At 43.6% G+C, this 19098-nt stretch overlaps 1 protein-coding gene across 2 annotated transcripts; it reads left to right on the top strand.

The window, feature by feature from the left end:
• Nucleotides 1–314: 314 nt before the first annotated feature.
• Nucleotides 315–3337, top strand: LOC141606547 (protein FAR1-RELATED SEQUENCE 5-like). 2 transcript variants are annotated; one of them, XM_074425718.1, is made up of 3 exons: nt 332–472; nt 876–2929; nt 3027–3337. In XM_074425718.1, exon 2 carries the CDS (start codon nt 895–897, stop codon nt 2926–2928), a length of 2034 nt encoding a protein of 677 aa, XP_074281819.1. In that variant the 5' UTR covers nt 332–472; nt 876–894; the 3' UTR covers nt 2929; nt 3027–3337. The 2 variants fall into 2 exon arrangements, 1 of the variants encoding a protein (XP_074281819.1); XR_012526755.1 differs by lacking the exon at nt 876–2929 and having other exon boundaries at nt 315–472.
• The last annotated feature ends 15761 nt before the right edge of the window (nt 3338–19098 follow it).

Genomic DNA, 19098 nt, shown 5'->3' on the forward strand with positions numbered 1-19098 from the left:
TACTGCTCGTGCAAATTACTGCCTCGTCAATTTGTAAGGACTCGGCAAATCGAACATACACGTTGCTTCTAGAAACAATATATTTATATTCTAATATCAACAATGATTTGGTAATAAATTAATAAATTTGAATATAAATTCTTCAAATTTTTTTCTTTAATTCTTGATTTAAACTTTTACTCCTCCATTATTTTAGGGCGCACATAAAGACGCGGAGTGAATCAACTAAGAGGCGGGATTTAAGTTGCCACTGACCAAATTGCCCTTACCCACTTGCTGAGAGTATAAGACTTTAAAAAACAATAAACCACTCCAATTTTCTAGGCAATTCTACAACAACTCAACAAGTACACTAACTTTACCTTTCTCACAAAACCTAAGTTCTTGCTGCATCAATTTTGGGAGGAAAAATTAATCTTATGGCATAATTCATTTTGGGAGGAAAAATTAATCTTATGGCATAATTCATCAGGTATTATTCTCTCTCATTTTTTTTTACTAATTCATATCTTAAAAATTGTTGTGATTTGAATAACCTAAATATTTACTTTAATTATTAATGTATTGATAATCTTTGGATGACAAATTTTTATTGTAATCAATCATCTATTTCTATTCCATACAATGTTAATTAGGTGATTGATTTTGATTTGTTTATATCCAAATTCTTGAAAATAGTATGCCTTTAATTTCCTTGTTCGTTGTTCACAAATCATTATTGTTCTTGGCATCCACTTTCTTTCCTTTGTTATTTTAGTCACTTTGTTTGTTTTTATGGTAGAATACATTTTATGTGGCTTAATTAACAGAGGTTTAAAGTAGTTTTCTTACAATTTTTATGTGGATTTTGGCAACTTCGTATTCTTATCGGTTAGGAAATTGTCAGTCCGAGTCATGGATATGCATAGTAGCACTGATATAGAAGTCGATGTCCACGATTTACATGGTAAAAGGTTTCATACCCGTGAAGAACTTTTCGAGGATGTGAAATCTTGTTTTGTGTCAAAAGGGTATGCTATTTCTATTAAAAATTCAAAGAAGGATGAGTATGTAACTATTGGTTGTGATAGAGGTGGTGTTTATCGTAGTAAAAGTAAGAATCCGCTTGAAAGTCTTAAAAAAGAAACAAGTACTCGTCTTATCAACTGCCCCTTTAAAATTCAAGGCAAGAGAAAAAGCGATGGGCTTTGGACACTTGACTTGATAGACATTTCTCACAATCATGATCCGTCTAAAGACATGGCTGGGCATCCTTCTTGTCGGCGATTGACAAAATCAGAAACTTCAGAGGTGGAAAGATTGAGTATTGCTGGTATTCAACCCCGAAACATTCTTTCTTCTCTTCGATTAAAAAATCCAAACATTCAAGCAGTGTCTAGGACATTGTATAATGTCAAGACAAAAATCCGTAATGAAAAGTTAGATGGGAGATCAATGATTCAAGCACTTTTTGAAGAATTTGGTCGCTCAAAGTTTCTTTATAATTATAAGTCTGATGAGAAAGGCCATTTAACCCATGTATTTCTTGCTCACCCTAAGTCGGTTATGCTAAGTAAACTCTATCGGAAGGTATATGTGTTGGATTGCACATATAAGACTAATGTGTACAAGATGCCCTTACTTGATGTTATAGGAGTATCAAGCTCTAATAAGTCATTTTACTCTTGCTTTGTCTTCTTAAAGAAAGAAAAAGTAGAAGACTATATTTGGGCTTTACAAATGTTTCGAGAGATGATAGATTCTTCATTTGAGCCTATGGTTATTGTTTCTGATAATGATAAGGCATTGACAAAGGCAATATCAATTGTTTTTCCTCGAACCACTCATCTCCTCTGCATTTGGCACATACAAAAGAACATTGTTGCTAAGTGTAAAAAACAGTTTATCGAAGATGAGGATTGGGACATGTTCATGTCAACTTGGAATGCAGTAATGTATGCTGAAACAGAGAGTTCTTTTGAAGAATCTTGGGTTTTACTAGAACTTCTATACAAAGAGAAGAAAAGTGTTATTTTATACCTAAATGAAACATGGATGCCTCACAAGCAAAAATTTGTAAGTGCATGGTCTGATACCCATCCTCATTTAGGTAATCGTGCATCTTCGCGGGCTGAAGGTGCCCACGCAAAGCTAAAGGGGTACCTCCAAGTCTCAACTGGTGACTTTGCCCAAGTAGTGAGTAAAATTTGTTTGGCCATTGAAAATGAATTTCAAGAAATAAACACAATGCTTGAGAGTGAACGTATTCGAGTTCCCCATAGGTGCCGTATTTCTCAATTTAAATTTTTACTCAATTGTGTCTCTCATTTTGCTCTAGGCCATTTATTTAAACAATATGAGATGGCAAAATTTGGTACACTTAAACCAAACTGTAGTGGTCACTTCACTGCTACTATGGGTTTACCTTGTGCTCACTTGATGAATCAAGCGAAAGAAAGCAGTTTGGTATTGGACTCCATTGATCCACAGTGGAGAATTGATACTACTTTCTTAAGTACTCTTGATGTTAAGGTGCAAAATGAAGATGATGGAATAAGTGGGCTCTGTAGTAAGTTGCTGGATAAGTATGAGCTCGTTTCTATGGATGAAAAGAAGGAGATAGAAGAGAAGCTTATGCTAATGTTACATGCATCAGAGCCAATATTATTGGAACCAGATATCCAAACCCCTAAAGGTCGTCCACCTGGTGCACTTAATAAGAGGAAGGAACCGATAAGGTCTACAAAGAGACGGCCATCGGAGTTTGAAATAGTTGAAACGTCGATGACGAGAACAAGCAAACAAAAAAGTACACACCTAAGTGATGAAACTCAATCAGTTTTTGGTGTATCAGATTCACTTGAGCTAAATCAAGGAAGTCAGTTGTTCGGAATTGACTTGAACTCATATATTTCTCCATTGGATCCGTTTTCGCTGGATTCACTTTAATGTACGTTTTTTGTGTTTGTTCTTTTGATATATTTGAACAATTGTGTAAATTAGTGTTGATTATGGCTTACTATTAATGTTATGGTAAATGTTCGCAGGTTTGCTGTGATGAGAGGTGTGACGCTGCTCTGCCTCAGTTTGATTTTGTCAAGATTTTTGGGTTCGTGTCTTGCTGGCGTCATTTTTTGGAAGATTACAGTGGAAGACATGTTGTTTCATGCTAGGGCGATTGGCTAATGTAATAGGAATTTACCTAAGTCATTTGTATTAGAATTTTGCGGAAAACTCGATTTTTTGTGCAGTGCTTTTGGCATTTGGGGAGTGAATTGGTTGTATATGATTCAACAAACAAGTCTATTGTAAGTGTTATTTTGGTTAGTGGTAATTAATTACTCCGTATCATTTTCTCAAATTAGTGTTTTATTATTGTCATGAAGAAACAATAACATTTGTCCAAAAGCTTTAAAGTGTTTAGTAATTAAAATTATAGTAGTTATTGGATGAGACGGTCTCTTAATGTAAGACGACTCATTTGTATAAAAAATCACTATTTTATTGATAGTAATAAATGAATCGGTTTTTCTAGGAAAGGTCCGTAAAGCCGTCTTATTCTAAAATTTGTGTTAAAACTAAGTCAAAATTAAGTTAATTAATAAAATTTGTACTAATTAAAAATAATACTAGCATCTTCAGATCTTCAATGAAAAAAGAAAAGAAGTTATGGTATTATAACACGTGAGTCTGCTTTTTACAATACCAATGACATGAGTATGGAAAAGTCAAAGGTGTAAAGTGTCACTGAACAATTAAATCCCGCGGCTTAGTTCAAATAGCCCGTGGAAATATGCCAACCCTTATTTTATATATGACGTTTTCGTTTTACGAGTAAGCCTTTGACTTTCAATTATATAAAAATATACTCTAGAAAAAATTATGAAAATTATATCATTAGATTCGTCATAAAATTTGCTTTCAAAAGAGTATACATTTCATAGTATTAACTTATATATTTTAAGAGATATTGAAGAGAGAAGTGAGTGTCTCGAACTGTGAGAATGACATATATAAAATAATGGAGGGAGTATTAACTAAGACAAGTGATTAAAAAAAAACTCTTCTAGGCTAAAATGGAGAGTAAATTAAAATGTAATTTTTTAGAAAGTGAAAATCAAGAAAGAAAATGAAAATATTTTCAATTAAAGGATTAAAAAATGAAAAATCTATATAATCATGGATTTGAGAAAGATATTATGAAGAATAGAGTGCTAGAGAAAGAGGTGAAGGTAAAATATTTTTTCAAATCTCATCCAAATTCGAGAAGAGAACGGGAGAGAGAGAGAGAGAGAGAGAGTGTTCCCCTCTCCTCTTTCTTCACTTTAAAATTTTTCTTTTTCGTTCTCTCTCTCTAATTTGGTGCGAACTATTCTTACCCGACCAAGTTTCAGGCCTTCAACAATACACACTACAACAACTAGTGTTCTTTTTTAGGTGCTGTTTGGCCTAGTTTTAGAAGTGCTTTTATAAATAAAAAAGTAGAATTTAGGTCAAACACTATTATTTAGGGAGTTCAAAACTATTTTAAAAAGCCATATTAGAAAGAAGCAAATGAAAACTATAATTTTACACACCCGGTACGAGGAAATAAACAAATATTGTACATAGAAGAGAAAAAGTGGAGGTACAACATAAGTGCGGATTCTCTATCCCATTTTGTGTCCCATCTCGTGTCCCGTTGTGCTCTTCTTGTGACACATCATTAACTTAAGAGAAATTCCATTTTTTTATTATGTGAATGATGATGTGTCGTAAGATAAAAACATTGGGACAAGAGATGGGACACAATTATGGGACAGGTGATCTCAACTCGGTACAACATATATAAAGAAGTAATGGTTTTTCGGAGAGAAAAAAACGCAAAAGTAATGAAATTTTGGCACTTTAAGGGGTCGTTTGGTTACCAATTCTAAAACATATGAATTACAATTCATGGGATTTGCACAGTGGGAGAGTTGTTTGTTTGCCCCAAATCACATGAATTGAAGTTCCATAGGAACTTCGATTCCTCCATGATGTGGGAAGTTGTTTACCTAGGCTCCCGTAGGTAAGTGTGAATTCCTGTGGAATTAACTTCCCACATTCCAACCAAACAACTTTCTTCCATTTCATGGGATTTACAAAATAATGGGAACTCTTATTTCTTTGGAACTTCAATTCCCTTAGCGAACCAAACGACCCCTAATTATGTGAAAAAGTAGAAGTAGAAGTAGAAAATACCTACTTCTACTTTTGGGGGTAATTTATTAGTTTTTAACTTTTTTTTTAAATAGTTTTAAAACTCCATAATTTAGGGTGTTTGACCTAACTATTACTTTTTCAATTACAAAAGCACTTTTAAAACTTGACCAAACAACACCAAAAATAGCAAATTGGTGCTTCTACTTCTACTCCTAATTTCCTTTGTATTCATAAGATTTTATTACATGCTAAGGTGCTGTTTGGCCTTACTTGTATAAAATATATTTTCCTTCTTAAAAGGGATTTATTCACAAGTTACTTTTTGGAAAAAAATTTGGTTGTTTGGCAATGCTTTTGTAAAAGCAGTTTATATAAAATGTTAGTTTTAAAACTCGTAATTTCGGGTGTTTGGCCAAACTACTACTTTTTCAGTTAAAAAAACACTTTTAAAGCTTGGCCAAATAGAACTCAGAAATAATATCTGGGGACTATTCATAATATTTCCAAATTTCGTCAATATAAATTTCGTTCAAATGATAATAATGATAATATTTGGGATAGATGTAATATTTTTAAAACGCAAAACAAAATAAATCCCCTATCTATTAAATGAATATGCATCCTCACAAATTTTCCCTCCAAAAAGCATCTTTCTAAATAAGATAGCTAATAACAACTATGTATATTGTATACGTAACTAAGTAAGGAAGCTAATAACTATAATAATTTATTTCATTAGATTATTATCTTTATATTAAAATTAATCTTTTCATCAAATTTTCTTTTGAATAACTCTAATCAATAATCTTTTTATTTAAATATTAAAATACCAAACTATGAATTGCTAAATATTTGACTTATGCTATTATTTGAGAATAATTTGACTCATACTAGGTATAATACGAAATTATAAACCATTTTAATTACTTTCGAGGCAAAAATTTAGAACATTTATAAATTGGAATCTTAGCTTTGCGGTATAAAAAATATTTTTTTTCAAAATACATTTTAACATGCTACTCAGTTCTCTTAATTAGTTTTCATTTTCGAGTATTTATTTCTCAAAGCAAAATGCATTGACGAGAAAAATGAACAACTAATGAGATACCACTATTATATATGTAATTTAGTAGAAATAAAAATAACTCTATAAGACGTGCATTTAATGCACATGGTCTAACCTAGTTGTTCACTAATTGACCAAACATATCAAACAATGAAAAAACTACTTTTTTAAAAATGTTGGCCAAACGAAAAGACTTCCTCTCTCTAAAACATTTCTCCTTCCTTCTCTCTAAAAAACAAAAAAACTCTACCCTAATCTCTTTGCTCCGCCGTCTCCTCTGACCACATACTGCTTCCGCGTATCCCTTACCCAATCGCCGGAGATGGGGTCATCCCAAGGCCTTTCTCCGACGACTTATCGCATCTCTTCTATTGATTCTTCCCTTCTGATTTGACCTCACATTAGTGTACATCCTGCTCCAATGAGCACGGTTCGTTCTGGGTGCAGCTTATCCAGGTTGATTTGATCCAGCTCTTCTGCTGGCGGTTCGATGTATTCGTCCTGGAGAGGCTGCTTCTGTAATTGCTATGCGGGGGCCTGGCAGTGCACTTGAGTGCCTTCTTATAGCAGCCCCTAGCTTCCTCCTGGTCTCCTCTTACTGTTTCTACTCCCCATGGTGTGGGGAACTTTATGCACTGATGGTATGTTGAGGGGACTGCCTTCATTTGGTGCAACCACAGTCTTCCCAAGATGACGTTGTAAGTAGAGGGGCCATCTATAACCAGGTATCTGACTTGCTTGTTGACTCCTCCCACGTAGGTGGGGATTACTATCTCACCTAGCGAGCTGGCTGTTTCTCCACTGAAGCCTACTAGCGGAATAGTCTTCTTCTGTAAATCCTTCTCGCTGAATCCCATATTTTCTATAGTTTTTAGCATGATCAAGTTTACCGAGCTTCTTGTATCTACCAAGACCTTTCTAACTGTGCAATGAGCCATTGATAAGGTGATAATAAGTGTGTCGTGATGTTCTCGTTCATCGTATGCATCTCCTTCATCAAAGCTGACTGGTGGCAAGTCACAGTGAGAAATTCTGCACGAGTTGGTTGGCCTATCTCCTCTGGTCTCTGTAGCGTGTCTCTTGGCTGCTGAATATGTCAGCCCGCTTAAGTTTGAGCCGCCGGTTATCACGTTTATAATTTTGGTGCATGTGGGTGGGTCTGCCGGTTTGGCGGAGCCTACCTTATCTTGCTGCTTGCCCCCACGTGGTAATAGGTGGCTCAGCTTTCCTTGTTCGTACAGGCGCTTGATCTCTTTTCGTAATGTATAGCAATCCTCAGTGTTGTGTCCGATATCACGATGGAACTCACATTTCTTCTTGCTATCCTTTCTCCAAGCTTGGTCTCCTACTGGTGGATTGGGCCACCTGACTCCGTCTCCCATCTCTCTGAGTGCCTTCAAGATTCCTCCGATTCCTGTGGTGAATCCGTATTCCGCTAGAGTGGGAAGTAACTGATTTTCTTCGATTCTGTTGACTCCCCTCCCGTATGGTCTGTACCTCTCATCCTTCTTGCTGGTGGTTTGCTTTCTTCCTGACTTCTCTACGGCTGAGGTACTGGAGATGCTAGGTGTGCTCAGCAAGCTGGCTCTGGCTAAGACATCTTCCTCCAACCTGATTGCGGCAGCTGCCTTCTCCTGTACTGCCTCGAAACTATGGCATGGATGCATGGTTAACTGCTTATATAGGTCGGAGTCGTGGTGGAGGCCTCTCCTGAAGGCTTCTACTGCTGTTGAGATATCACATTCCCGTACCACTACCTTCTCATTGTTGAACCTAGTATTGTATTCTCCAATGCTCTCTCCTGCCCCCTGGACGATTCTGTACAGGTCTCCTGCGTGCTTTTGTGGCTTTCTGCTGCTTGCGAACTGTTGAGTGAATGCGTTCACAAATTCAGCAAATGTAGATATCGACCTGTTGGGCAGGCTCACAAACCATCGAAGTGTCGGTCCTGCTAGGGTGGACCCGAATCCTTTACACATGCAGGCTTCCTTAACCTGCCCTATAGCTGTTACCGTCATCATTTTCTGCTTATACTGGCTGATATGATCAAAGGGATCTGCTGTGCCGTCGAAGAGAGGCATATTTGGGTTCGTGAATCCTTTTGGCATGGCTGTGATGGATATGGTGTCCACGAATGGTGAGTCGGCGTAACTGTCTAGAGCTGCTTTCTCGAGTGGAGGTGGTAGGCCTGGAACCCTGCTCAGCATCTCCTTTAATTCCAGGTACTGCTGATTAGTTATGTTGGCTGAATCTGAGGTTCGTCTGTCAGCTGTCTGCATATTTCCTCCTGATCCGGGCTCTTGAAGGTTCTGATAGGCTCCGGTAGCCAGGGGGTTGTAGTAACGACTGTCCCCTGCTGCTAGTTTATCTGCTGGTTTGACTCGGATCCTGGTACAAGTGTTTGATCGACTGCTACGGGACTGATGATGGGGAGGCCACTAGTTTGTATCCCTACGCAGTTAGCCGGCTGCCAGCTAGCTGTCTGGTGTGAGGTATCCTAACCCTCGTGGGGTTATTCTTCCATCTGATGGTATCGTAGCCAAATCCAATCTTGTTATTATTTCAGCTGGTATCTGCAAGCTGCCCGATGCTCCTTGTGTCAGATCTACCAAGGGAGATCTTCCTTCACCTATCTTGCTCGCTGGAGTGTCGGACTGGTGCTTTAGGAAATCAATCTATGCCCAGAGCTCTCTGTCTCTCCTTCTTGCCTTAGTATCTGCTCTCCTTTGGTCTTCCCTCATGTTTTCCATGGCTTTCTGAAGATTCTCTACGCCAGTGAGTAAGATTTGTGTGGGACTAGGTGGCGGAGTGGCGCCTGAGCTTGATATTCCTTTGTCTGATCTGGTCTGAGGTGAGACAGCAGGGGTCTTAGGAGGTAAAGAGGCTTTTGTTGTCGGTATGATTCTTGAGGAATGTTCGGGAGCCTGCGTGGCCACTGCTGATGTTGGATTTTGAGTAGATGGCGGTGGTGGCGACGGATGCCTGCTCCCTGACACGGCTTCAGATGCTTGCTTATACATTGTGTATCTAGAATATCAACGATTGACGACCACAATGCCCCACGGTGGGCGCCAAACTGTTTAGGTATTTTTACCCAAGTCGATTAATTAGGGTCAATGTAGTCTATATTCGTTGGTCGATTTTATAATGGTTCGTATGTCGATAATTGAATAGGAAATAAAGTGCGTAATGTAAATTGACACGTGAGTTTTGGTGACGCGGAAAACCCAATGTGGGAAACAACCGCGGGAGGGACGGTACCCTGCCAAGTATTGCACTATATGAATAGGAGGATGATTACAATAGTAACGTTATGCTAATCTCGCTGGTGCTAGGTATCAGACCTGCAAGATCTAGAATGGACGTAAATTATTTGCCGAGATATGATCTTGAATGTTGATGTATGAATGCGGGTGTTCAATGAATATCATGTGTTGAATGTCTTTCTTGATTCGCTTCCTTGGCTATTTATAGCGTAAGAACCCTAGATATGTTCTACCTTGAGTATGGAAAGGGAATATTATTTCCATAAGGACTCTTTCCAAACCCGGACTCCCTTGCCAATTCTCCTCGATCTCCCTAACTTCTCCCTAACTTCTTCTTAACGCTTCTTTCCTTAATGCGGACGCCTTCTTTGATGGGCTCCTAATCTTCCTGAAGCCCGTTTCCCTTTTCCCCAACCGCGGGCTTCCTTCCTCCTCATCACCTCTTTCATAGTCTTTATTTTATTAAGTGGGTCTTCTTTATTATGCTATTTTTAGCCCAAACAGCCTCATGGAAAGAAGCAGCCAAGGCCTTTACAGGAGTATACTCAACCCCTTTGTGTGACATGAATAAAATTTCTGGGGGAGCAACCACCTCCACCACTTCATCCTCAGGGATGATATCTCAACCTCATCAGGAACCTTCTCAACTTCAGCAGGAGCCTTAGAAGCAGCTATCTTTCTTCTCCCTCCATCCATTTTTTATTAAATTTGTTGAAGATTATTTTTTGCAGAAAAGAATTCTAGAAAGAGAAAGAAGAATTTTGAAGATTGGAATGTGGAAGCAAGACAAAACAGAGTAAGGTATTTATAGCCGCAAAATCAAATAGGCAAGAAAACAAGTGGTTGAGCTTAATCATGACTCTCATAGGGTTTTGTGAATCTACCCCATTTATGGCAATATAGCCGTTACAGAAGCTGAACCAAACACAACTTCTAATCCGTTAAAGATTCCTACATAATTTTTTCCTGGCCCAAATTTTTATCTCCTCATTCCTGACCAGATCCAATAAGGGAATAAGCAGATAAGAGGCAATTGTTGGGCCCAGAATTATCCTGCCTGACCTGACAAAGGTCAGGCAATGTTCAAAGCCAAGACTCGAGCAGGAAATACTTAAGGTCAGGCACTAAGAGTATCTAGACAGGCACCAAGCAGGAGAAAAATACAAGACAGACAATTACTAAGCCTGGCCTGAAAAGAAACCACATCAGGCACAAGAGGAACATCATCCAAGCTGGGCAGGCGACAAGAAAGACACGAACAGGCCAGAATAACAGAGTCCCTATAAATAAGGACGACCTATTCAAAGGAAGAAAGTGGAAGAAAGAATTAATCACAACGGCTGGAATGAAGAACAAGTCAGCTAACCATTTCCGGGTAAATAGGGCACGAGTCCTATTTACCAGGAAAACTTAAACAAACTTAAGGAAGCTACTTTTAAGGCTATTATAAATAGAAGAGAAGACAAAAACAAAAGACACACTAGCATACTCGTACTATCACTCTCATTCTTGTATTCAGAATATAATTAAGCAATACCTTTAGCCTGTCACGCCTGACATGCATATACCCTGTTAGGCTACATCAAATTATAGTAACAATCTCTCCTGGCTTGGTGCCCGTGGTTTTTTCCCTTATTCCCAGGGTTTTTCCACGTAGAAAATCTTTGTGTCTTTACTTTTTATTCATTTATTTATTCAACAATATCAGTCAGGCAAAATACTTGAGTTAGATCACCCCTTCTTAATTCCCCTGGCAGGACGTTTCTGTTCAGTAAAATCCCTGCTAAAACAAATTGGACACGTAAAGAAAACTTTGAAAGTATTGTCTTACATATTTTTTTCATATGACGTCTGAAAATCTTAGATAGCGTACCAAAATAAATATATTGTATAACAAAGAAAATAAAATAGAGTACCATAAAAGCTCTTCTAAAACCAAATTATTCAAGAATAAAAATAAAAAAGACCGCGATAAGAAACAAAATTAAAACAAAAAAAAGTTACATGCTACAATAAGTGAAAATAAATAAGAGCACAAAGAGACAAAAAAAAATATTGCGACAAGAGAAAAAAAAAAGAAAATCGAGAGAACCAAACATGTAATAGTCCACTGAACCGAAGACGTTATTCGGGCGGGTATTCCTTTAAAGAGGTCCATTGATAGGCTTAAAATATGACTAGTGTTTAAATGGATTTGAAGTACTACTCATACAAACAAAGTGCACTTTCTTTTCTGGTTATCCATGCAAAAGAACTTCACAGTTAAGGGAGAAGTTTTAGGATGAGTGACCTCCTGGGAAGGTTCTCGAGATGCGCATGAGGGAGGACAAAATGCACTGGAAATGAACTATGTTGATCTGTGGGTCATGCACACAGTCTGACGAGCTACCATGAATGACCGTTCCCGACCCAGGGTTTGGGTCGGACTCTTACAAAACACATTCTGTGTTGTTTAGAATTTTTTTGTTTTAAAATAACAGAAACGTACTACCCCACCAATGCGCCGGCTCATCCCAACACACCACTAACCCATCAATCCCCTCCCTGCTCATCACTAACCCGGTATTTTGATCAATAATTTCTAATGAACAAATCAAATACATGTTCTACAATCAAATTAGAATCCATAATTGGATAAAATTGATATAATTAATTGGTAATAATGTTAACATTTTAGGAATTGAGTTTATTCTTATTAAAATTACAAATATGCAAATGAAAAATGTATTATATAAATAATTATGTTTGATAATGTGAATATAGATTGTATTCGCAAATTTATATAATGATAGTCTTAAAGTCGTGGCACTAAAATTGTTAATAATACAACCTGATGGGGCATATTCTGCACCGCTGACCAAGTCAACACACTGAGCAAGGTCAAAGATATCCACAGCAAGTCAACGACTTAGACTGCCTAGCCGATGCGGCCCATCGGCCTGCTAGCCAGGGTATCGGCATGGCAACCCGCCAGCCGGGGCACATATCCGCGTACTCACATCCAAGACCCTCGGCCGGCCTGCCGTAGGTCCATCGGCCGAGGGTAGAACGGTCTTTCCACCTGATAAGCCACTTGGCCACTTGGCCACTACGTGACAAAAGGTGAAAGCCTATAAATACTCCTCAACCTTCATTGAGGAAAGGATCTCACAACTTAACCTAAATACACTATTCATCTGGTAATATCTCCCTTATCTCTCTACAATACATATCTAGCCAAGTAACACAACTTAATCCTTTGAGTTTACTGACTTGAGCGTCGGAGTGAGTACGCTTGGCACAAAGCCAAGCCCTCAGTTCGTTCATTGTTGCAGGAGAGGCCGAGAGGAACGATAAGGACAAGAAGAATCCAACCAAAGACATTACTCTACAAGCCACGGGTGGTAACGATACTTGCTGCGGAATTACACCCGAACAATTGGCGCCCGTCTGTGGAAAAGACACTAGAAGCTAGTCACATTCATTCCCAAACAAAAAAAAACCCAACAAAAACCCACCCAAAAAGCTAAGAAAATGTCGAAACAACAAGATGCAGTCGTAACCGACGAAACTGCATTTTACCAAGATGATACTTTCAACAATTCTGAGTCATACACCCTCCACCGGCGGTGTAGTCCAACCGGAGTTCGGGATGCCATCAATACCCGACACGCCGCTGCCCGCCAACCAGGTCACCATCATGGGACATGTGGTTGACATAAAGAAACCGAAAATGCTCCTAGACCTAATTAGTAGTACGCCCGCTCACACTCACACGCCGACAAGAGCAAATGGAAATCTGTCCGGGAGACCAGGGCCCAAAATGTGACTCAGAAACTTGAACGGAGCACTAGGAGAAGCCGACCCGGCCAAGTCGCCGGGGAGCCCAAAGTGGGCGCGGTAGACCTAAGTCCTTCCCGCACTCGTGGGAGGACAGCGTCCCCGCCGCACGAACGAGGCTCACCCCCGAAGGAGCCGGAGGAGTCCGACTCGGCGAGTTGGAGAAGAAGTCCGAGCCGAAGAAGGAGCCCCTCCCGCTACGGGGGGAGGAGCCAGGTTAGGGACGCAAGGAGCCGATCGCCGCGTATCGTTCGACACGTGGTCAGGCAGCCCCTTAACGCCTACGTCTTAGAAGCCCCGGTGCCAAATAAGCTCAAGCTGCCACCCCTGTCATACAAGGGGGATGGTGATCCAGTCGACCACGCTGAGGCCTTAGAGTCTTACATGTCGGTATGGGAGCAGCCCGATGAGGTCTGCAGTGCCGAATTTTCCCAACAACCTTGCATGGGATGGCTCGGAGCCGGTACAAAGGGCTTCCCGATGGCTCGGTGTACTATTACGCCGACCGAAGGGCGCCTTCCTAGCCCGAAGACTCTGCAATAAGAGAAGGGCCGTAGAGACGTCGACCTCCCGACCGTCGGACGGGGAGAGGGGGCGAGTCTCTCCGGAGCTATGTGAAGAGGTTTGATGAAAAGGTCCAGCAGATTCGAGAAATTAATCCCGAGCTGGCGGCTTTCGCGCTAATGAAGGGCCTCCCGAGGGGAGATTTAAAAAATGAGCTCATCAAGTGCGGAGGCACGAGCATGGACGCCGCCAGGCAGTTGGCCGAACAAGCCATCAAGGTAGAAGACTATCACAAGGCCTGGGTAGGCCCCAGCGAAGCCGAGCACTCAAGGGAAAAGAACGGCCCCGGGAAAGACGCCGTGGCGACAACAGTCACGGTCGACGAAAGACACCGTAAGAATGATAGGTCGCGGTCGGACAAACCCGCCCGGAAGCAAAGTCCGCGGATACGGGGAGCTCGGGAACGTACTACAAAAACGGTGACGAAGATCGCACCCCCCTGGTCGCATCGGCCGCCGAGGTTTTCGCTTTGAGTAAGAACGAGGGCCGAAATGGGAAAGACCCCTAGGCCGAGGAGTGACGGTGACACGAGCCGATCGCGAGTACCACGCCACACCGGACACCTTACCAACGATTGCCGACACCTGAAGGATGCCATTGAGGAACTGATCCGAAAGGGGAGCCTCGGCAAATATGTTGCCAAAGGCCAAAACCGGATGCCGGCGGATCGAACAATGAAGTCCACCGGCGAGCGGTTAGGAGTAGTCAATGTCGTCATCAGGGACAACGAGAGCAGTGGGTCCGCTCATGAGCACAAACGGCCCCGGGATGAGCCTCATCCGGCCATCAACTTTGTGCCCAACACAAAGAACCCCCGCCCCCAAAGATCCCGGACATGACCATTGGACAAGAAGACTACGATGGAGTCGTCGCTCCTCATAAGAACCCACTTACAAATTACCGGACATAGCCAACCACTTGGTGAAGCGATGCCTAATTGACACAGGCGCCTACACAAACGTTATGTACAGAGAGTGCTTTCTCGGCCTCGGACGAGGATCGAAGATCCGAATCCCCGCACCGACCCATTGTACGACTTTTCTGGGGACGGCCTGGTACCCCAGGGTCGGTCGGATTGCCGGTGAAGTTTGGCGAGGGGAATACAGCCAAGAGTGTTATGTCTGAATTCATAGTCATCGACGGCGTGTCCGCCCACAACGTCCTCGTAGGCCGAGTCACTTTGAGACGCCAATCTAGCGGTCAATATGCCTACACAGTTACGGACGCTATCGAAGCCGCAACCCCGATTACCTCGGTCAAAACCGAGAGCGACGGGGAACACGACGGCCGATACGCTAAAAGAGAGACGTATACTCGCCGCACCGAGACGCCAATCTAGCGGTCAATATGCCTACACGATTAAGGACGCTATCGAAGCCGCAACCCCGATTACCTCGGTCAAAACCGAGAGCGACTGGGAACACGACGGCCGATACGCTAAAAGAGAGACGTATACTCGCCGCACCGAGACGCCAATCTAGCGGTCAATATGCCTACACGATTCTGACGACGCTATCGAAGCCGCAACCCCGATTACCTCGGTCAAAACCGAGAGCGACTGGGAACACGACGGCCGATACGCTAAAAGAGAGACGTATACTCGCCGCATTGAGACGCCAATCTAGCGGTCAATATGCCTACACGATTCTGGACGCTATCGAAGCCGCAACCCCGATTACCTCGGTCAAAACCGAGAGCGACTGGGAACACGACGGCCGATACGCTAAAAGAGAGACGTATACTCGCCGCAATTGAGACGCCAATCTAGCGGTCAATATGCCTACACGATTCGACGCTTATCGAAGCCGCAACCCCGATTACCTCGGTCAAAACCGAGAGCGACTGGGAACACGACGGCCGATACGCTAAAAGAGAGACGTATACTCGCCGCAATTGAGACGCCAATCTAGCGGTCAATATGCCTACACGATTCGGGGACGCTATCGAAGCCGCAACCCCGATTACCTCGGTCAAAACCGAGAGCGACGGGGAACACGACGGCCGATACGCTAAAAGAGAGACGTATACTCAGCACAATTGAGACGCCAATCTAGCGGTCAATATGCCTACACAGTTACGAACGCTAAAGACGTTGAACACAATTGAGACGTGCATTCGAACTCCCTCGGTCATGCCGAGTGTGGAAACGAGCGCACTCAATCAGTAACGTGAAAAGACAAACGAAGAACTATGATCGAAGCCCCGGCCAAGCCAAAGGCCGGCAAAGATAACTTTATTACAGGTAATTGCAAGGAGAGTACAAACGACGGCCGTCCCCATGTGGGTAGCCTAAACTCTACCTACCAAAGTTTTACAAAAAGCGAAAAAACAAAAAAAAAAAGCAAAAGATTACAGACTTGGGATTTGAAGCGCCAAAAGGATGGCAGGGAGAGAAGGCTCAATAGTTGGCCCCCGAACAGCTGAAGCTATCCGAGATGCCGGGTGAGTCCGGTGACGACCGCCTGTCTCCCTATGCCCGCGTTGCCCTCCATCGGTAGCAACGGCATCTTCGGTGGCCGGCTTTGAGGAAGGCCGACCATCTCCAAGTAACTCCTTGGCCTCGGTATCGAGCGCCTTCGTCGCTTCCGCCTTCTCGCCGGCCGCGCCTCCGCAGCCTCAGCTATCTCATCCATGAACTGGTCATATTTATCCCACGGGAAGGAGCCGTCGGGGACAGACCTTCTGATTGCCTCCCTGGCCGCCTCCTCGGCCCGGTCCCGGAATTGGACGCACATTTTAGGGAGGAGATCATCTTGGAGCATTTCAATATCCTTCTCTTTTTGAGCAAGGATAGCCTGCACATTACTGAGCACCTCCGCCTGCTTGTGGAACCGACCCTCCCACTCGTCCCTCTTGGCAACCACAGCGTCGTAGGCGCCTTTATACCTATTCCGCTCCTCCATCATCTTGGCCGTGGCGCCATCAGCATCCTCAACTTTGGCCCTCTCGGCCCTCGGCGCTTTTCGACCTCCTCCGCACGCCTCACAAAGAAGACGAAGATCCAGCTTAGCCTTCCCGGCTTCCCCCTTCGCAGCGGAGAGATCAAGGCCGGAGCCTTGTGTCAGCCGGCCGGATTGGGCCGTGGCCTTTCCCGCTCTATGATAAGGGAGGCGGCGGCCGACGACTCCATCTCCCCAGCCTCTTGTATATTTTCTCGCCCTCCGCCACGAGCTCGGTGGGAGTAAACTTCGGGGTAAGGAGTCCACAACGACGTTTTGGTCACCCCCTTCTCGGCCCTTCTTCTTCTCGCCGCCTTCTCGGTCGCGGTTCGGTGAGAACGGCAGCCGCCGACGATGGATCTACAAAAAATTTACACAGAGCATCCAGGTCACCTTGCGTTGACACGTCGAAAGCCTCGTCGTCAGAATACCCAACGAGCCGGCTAAATCCGAACCACAAGTTAAATCCGTACCGTTCGAACCCTCTTAGTTGGAGTCTTTGGTGGAAGCGAGCTCCTCCCCGAACGGCGGAAGCGGACGGTGGGTCTTTCCTCTTCTTCGGAGAAGGGGCCTTAGCAACAGATCACCTCCTCCTCGAAATGTTGATCACCTCCACATGAACCTTTTCGGCCACCGGGGTCGAAGAGGGAGTTGCCATTGATGCGGCCGCCGACTTGGACGCCGCCTTCTTCGATCTCTTCGGCACACCACCAAGAACCCGTGCAGAGCCGTCTCCCGATCCAACGCCTTCGTCTGTTTGTCCATGAGTTCGTTAGGGGACACTCGGCGATCCTTCACTTCAGCCGTAGGATGACGGATGAGAACCTTCCCGTCCTTATCAAGCCCCAACCTCCCAAGTCTTTCTCTCGACGGATCCCGACCAAACCGATCTGCAAGAAACCGAACAAGAGTTACATAAAGGAAGTAAAAGCAAAGCTCAGAAAAAGGAACATAGCAAGCAAAGGTGGGCCTCACACCGACCCCACTCACCCCAGCTGAGGGCCGGTATGAGGCCGACGCGGCATAGCATCTCGTCCGAAGAATAATCCGAGTCCTGGGGCGCCATCCCTCCTCGGATCAAATAGCCGCATTGCCCGCCTCTCATCCGCAGAAAGAGGGACAAAAGTAGCGTCCATCTTAACCTTGTTACCCCGGGAGACGTATTTCTCATACTCTTCCCGGGTCTCACACCGTTGGTGAACGGGGCCCTGAAAAGACCGAGGCAACGGGTAGTCCTCCGGCACTTGGACGTACACCCATCGCTCTTGCCAGTCTTTGCAGGAAGTGAGTTTGTTTACGGAGACATATCCCGGCTCCATCTGCACGCTATACCACCCCACCCTTCGGGCGAATGACGGCCGAAGACTATGAAGTCGGCGGAATAAGTCAACCGTAGGGACCTCCCCTTTAAAGAGACAGAGCCATACAAAGCCGATTATTGTCCTCACGGCCAACGGATGCAGTTGGGCCACGGCAAGATTCATAGCTCTGATGATGGGCACGACGTGTTCGTTCAAAGGAAACCGGAGCCCGTACTCCAATTGCCTAATGTACACGCCGATATGACCCGGGGGAGGACAGCAGACCGCCTGACCCTCCTGAGGGAAAACAATTTTATACCCCTCACCAAGGAAGAAGTGATCTCCGAAAAGAGTTTCCCCGGAGCTGCTTGCGAATTTGTTTGTCCAGGCACGGTCGAGGCCAGTCGTGCAGGCCTCACCATGGTCTGGAATAGCCCTCCTCCCACCACCAACGGGAGCCCCCTCACCACGATCCGGAGTAGTAATCCTCCCACCGTCACCGGGAGCCCCCTCATCTTCATCCTCATCTTCCAACTCCTCCAGGAGGGCCATCTCAGCTACAGGGGAAGGAGACCTAGGCCCCCCAAACCTTAGCGGGATGGCCTCCAGTATCTCCTCCTCATCAAAACGCGACGGGGAACCCCCCGGCGCAGAAGTACCAATCCCGGCATCAGCAGAAGACATGATTCACAAAGATTACTAGCAAGAAAAAAATAAAAGTTTGTTTGTTTACCTTAAAGAAAAACACTCGCCGGATCAAATCTTCCGAAGATTAAGAAGACAAAGACAACCCTTGAAAGTTTGGAGAGATGAAGATTTTGGAGAGAATTTTTGAAAATAAAATGGAGGCCAAAATCACGGAATAACTACCCTATTTATAGAGAAAAGCCCATGAAGAAGGACCAATCAGGGCACAGCCCATGAAGCGTCAACCAATCAGCGAACACACACGTGTCAAGCATGCAACCGCGGAATGTCAA

The sequence above is a fragment of the Silene latifolia genome, chromosome 10 (assembly GCF_048544455.1).
Source record: "Silene latifolia isolate original U9 population chromosome 10, ASM4854445v1, whole genome shotgun sequence".
In the NCBI taxonomy this organism is placed as follows: domain Eukaryota; kingdom Viridiplantae; phylum Streptophyta; class Magnoliopsida; order Caryophyllales; family Caryophyllaceae; genus Silene; species Silene latifolia.

What these genes read in the sequence shown, in the direction of transcription:
- LOC141606547 (XM_074425718.1), top strand. Translation starts at nt 895, where the DNA reads ATGGATATGCATAGTAGCACTGATATAGAAGTCGATGTCCACGATTTA.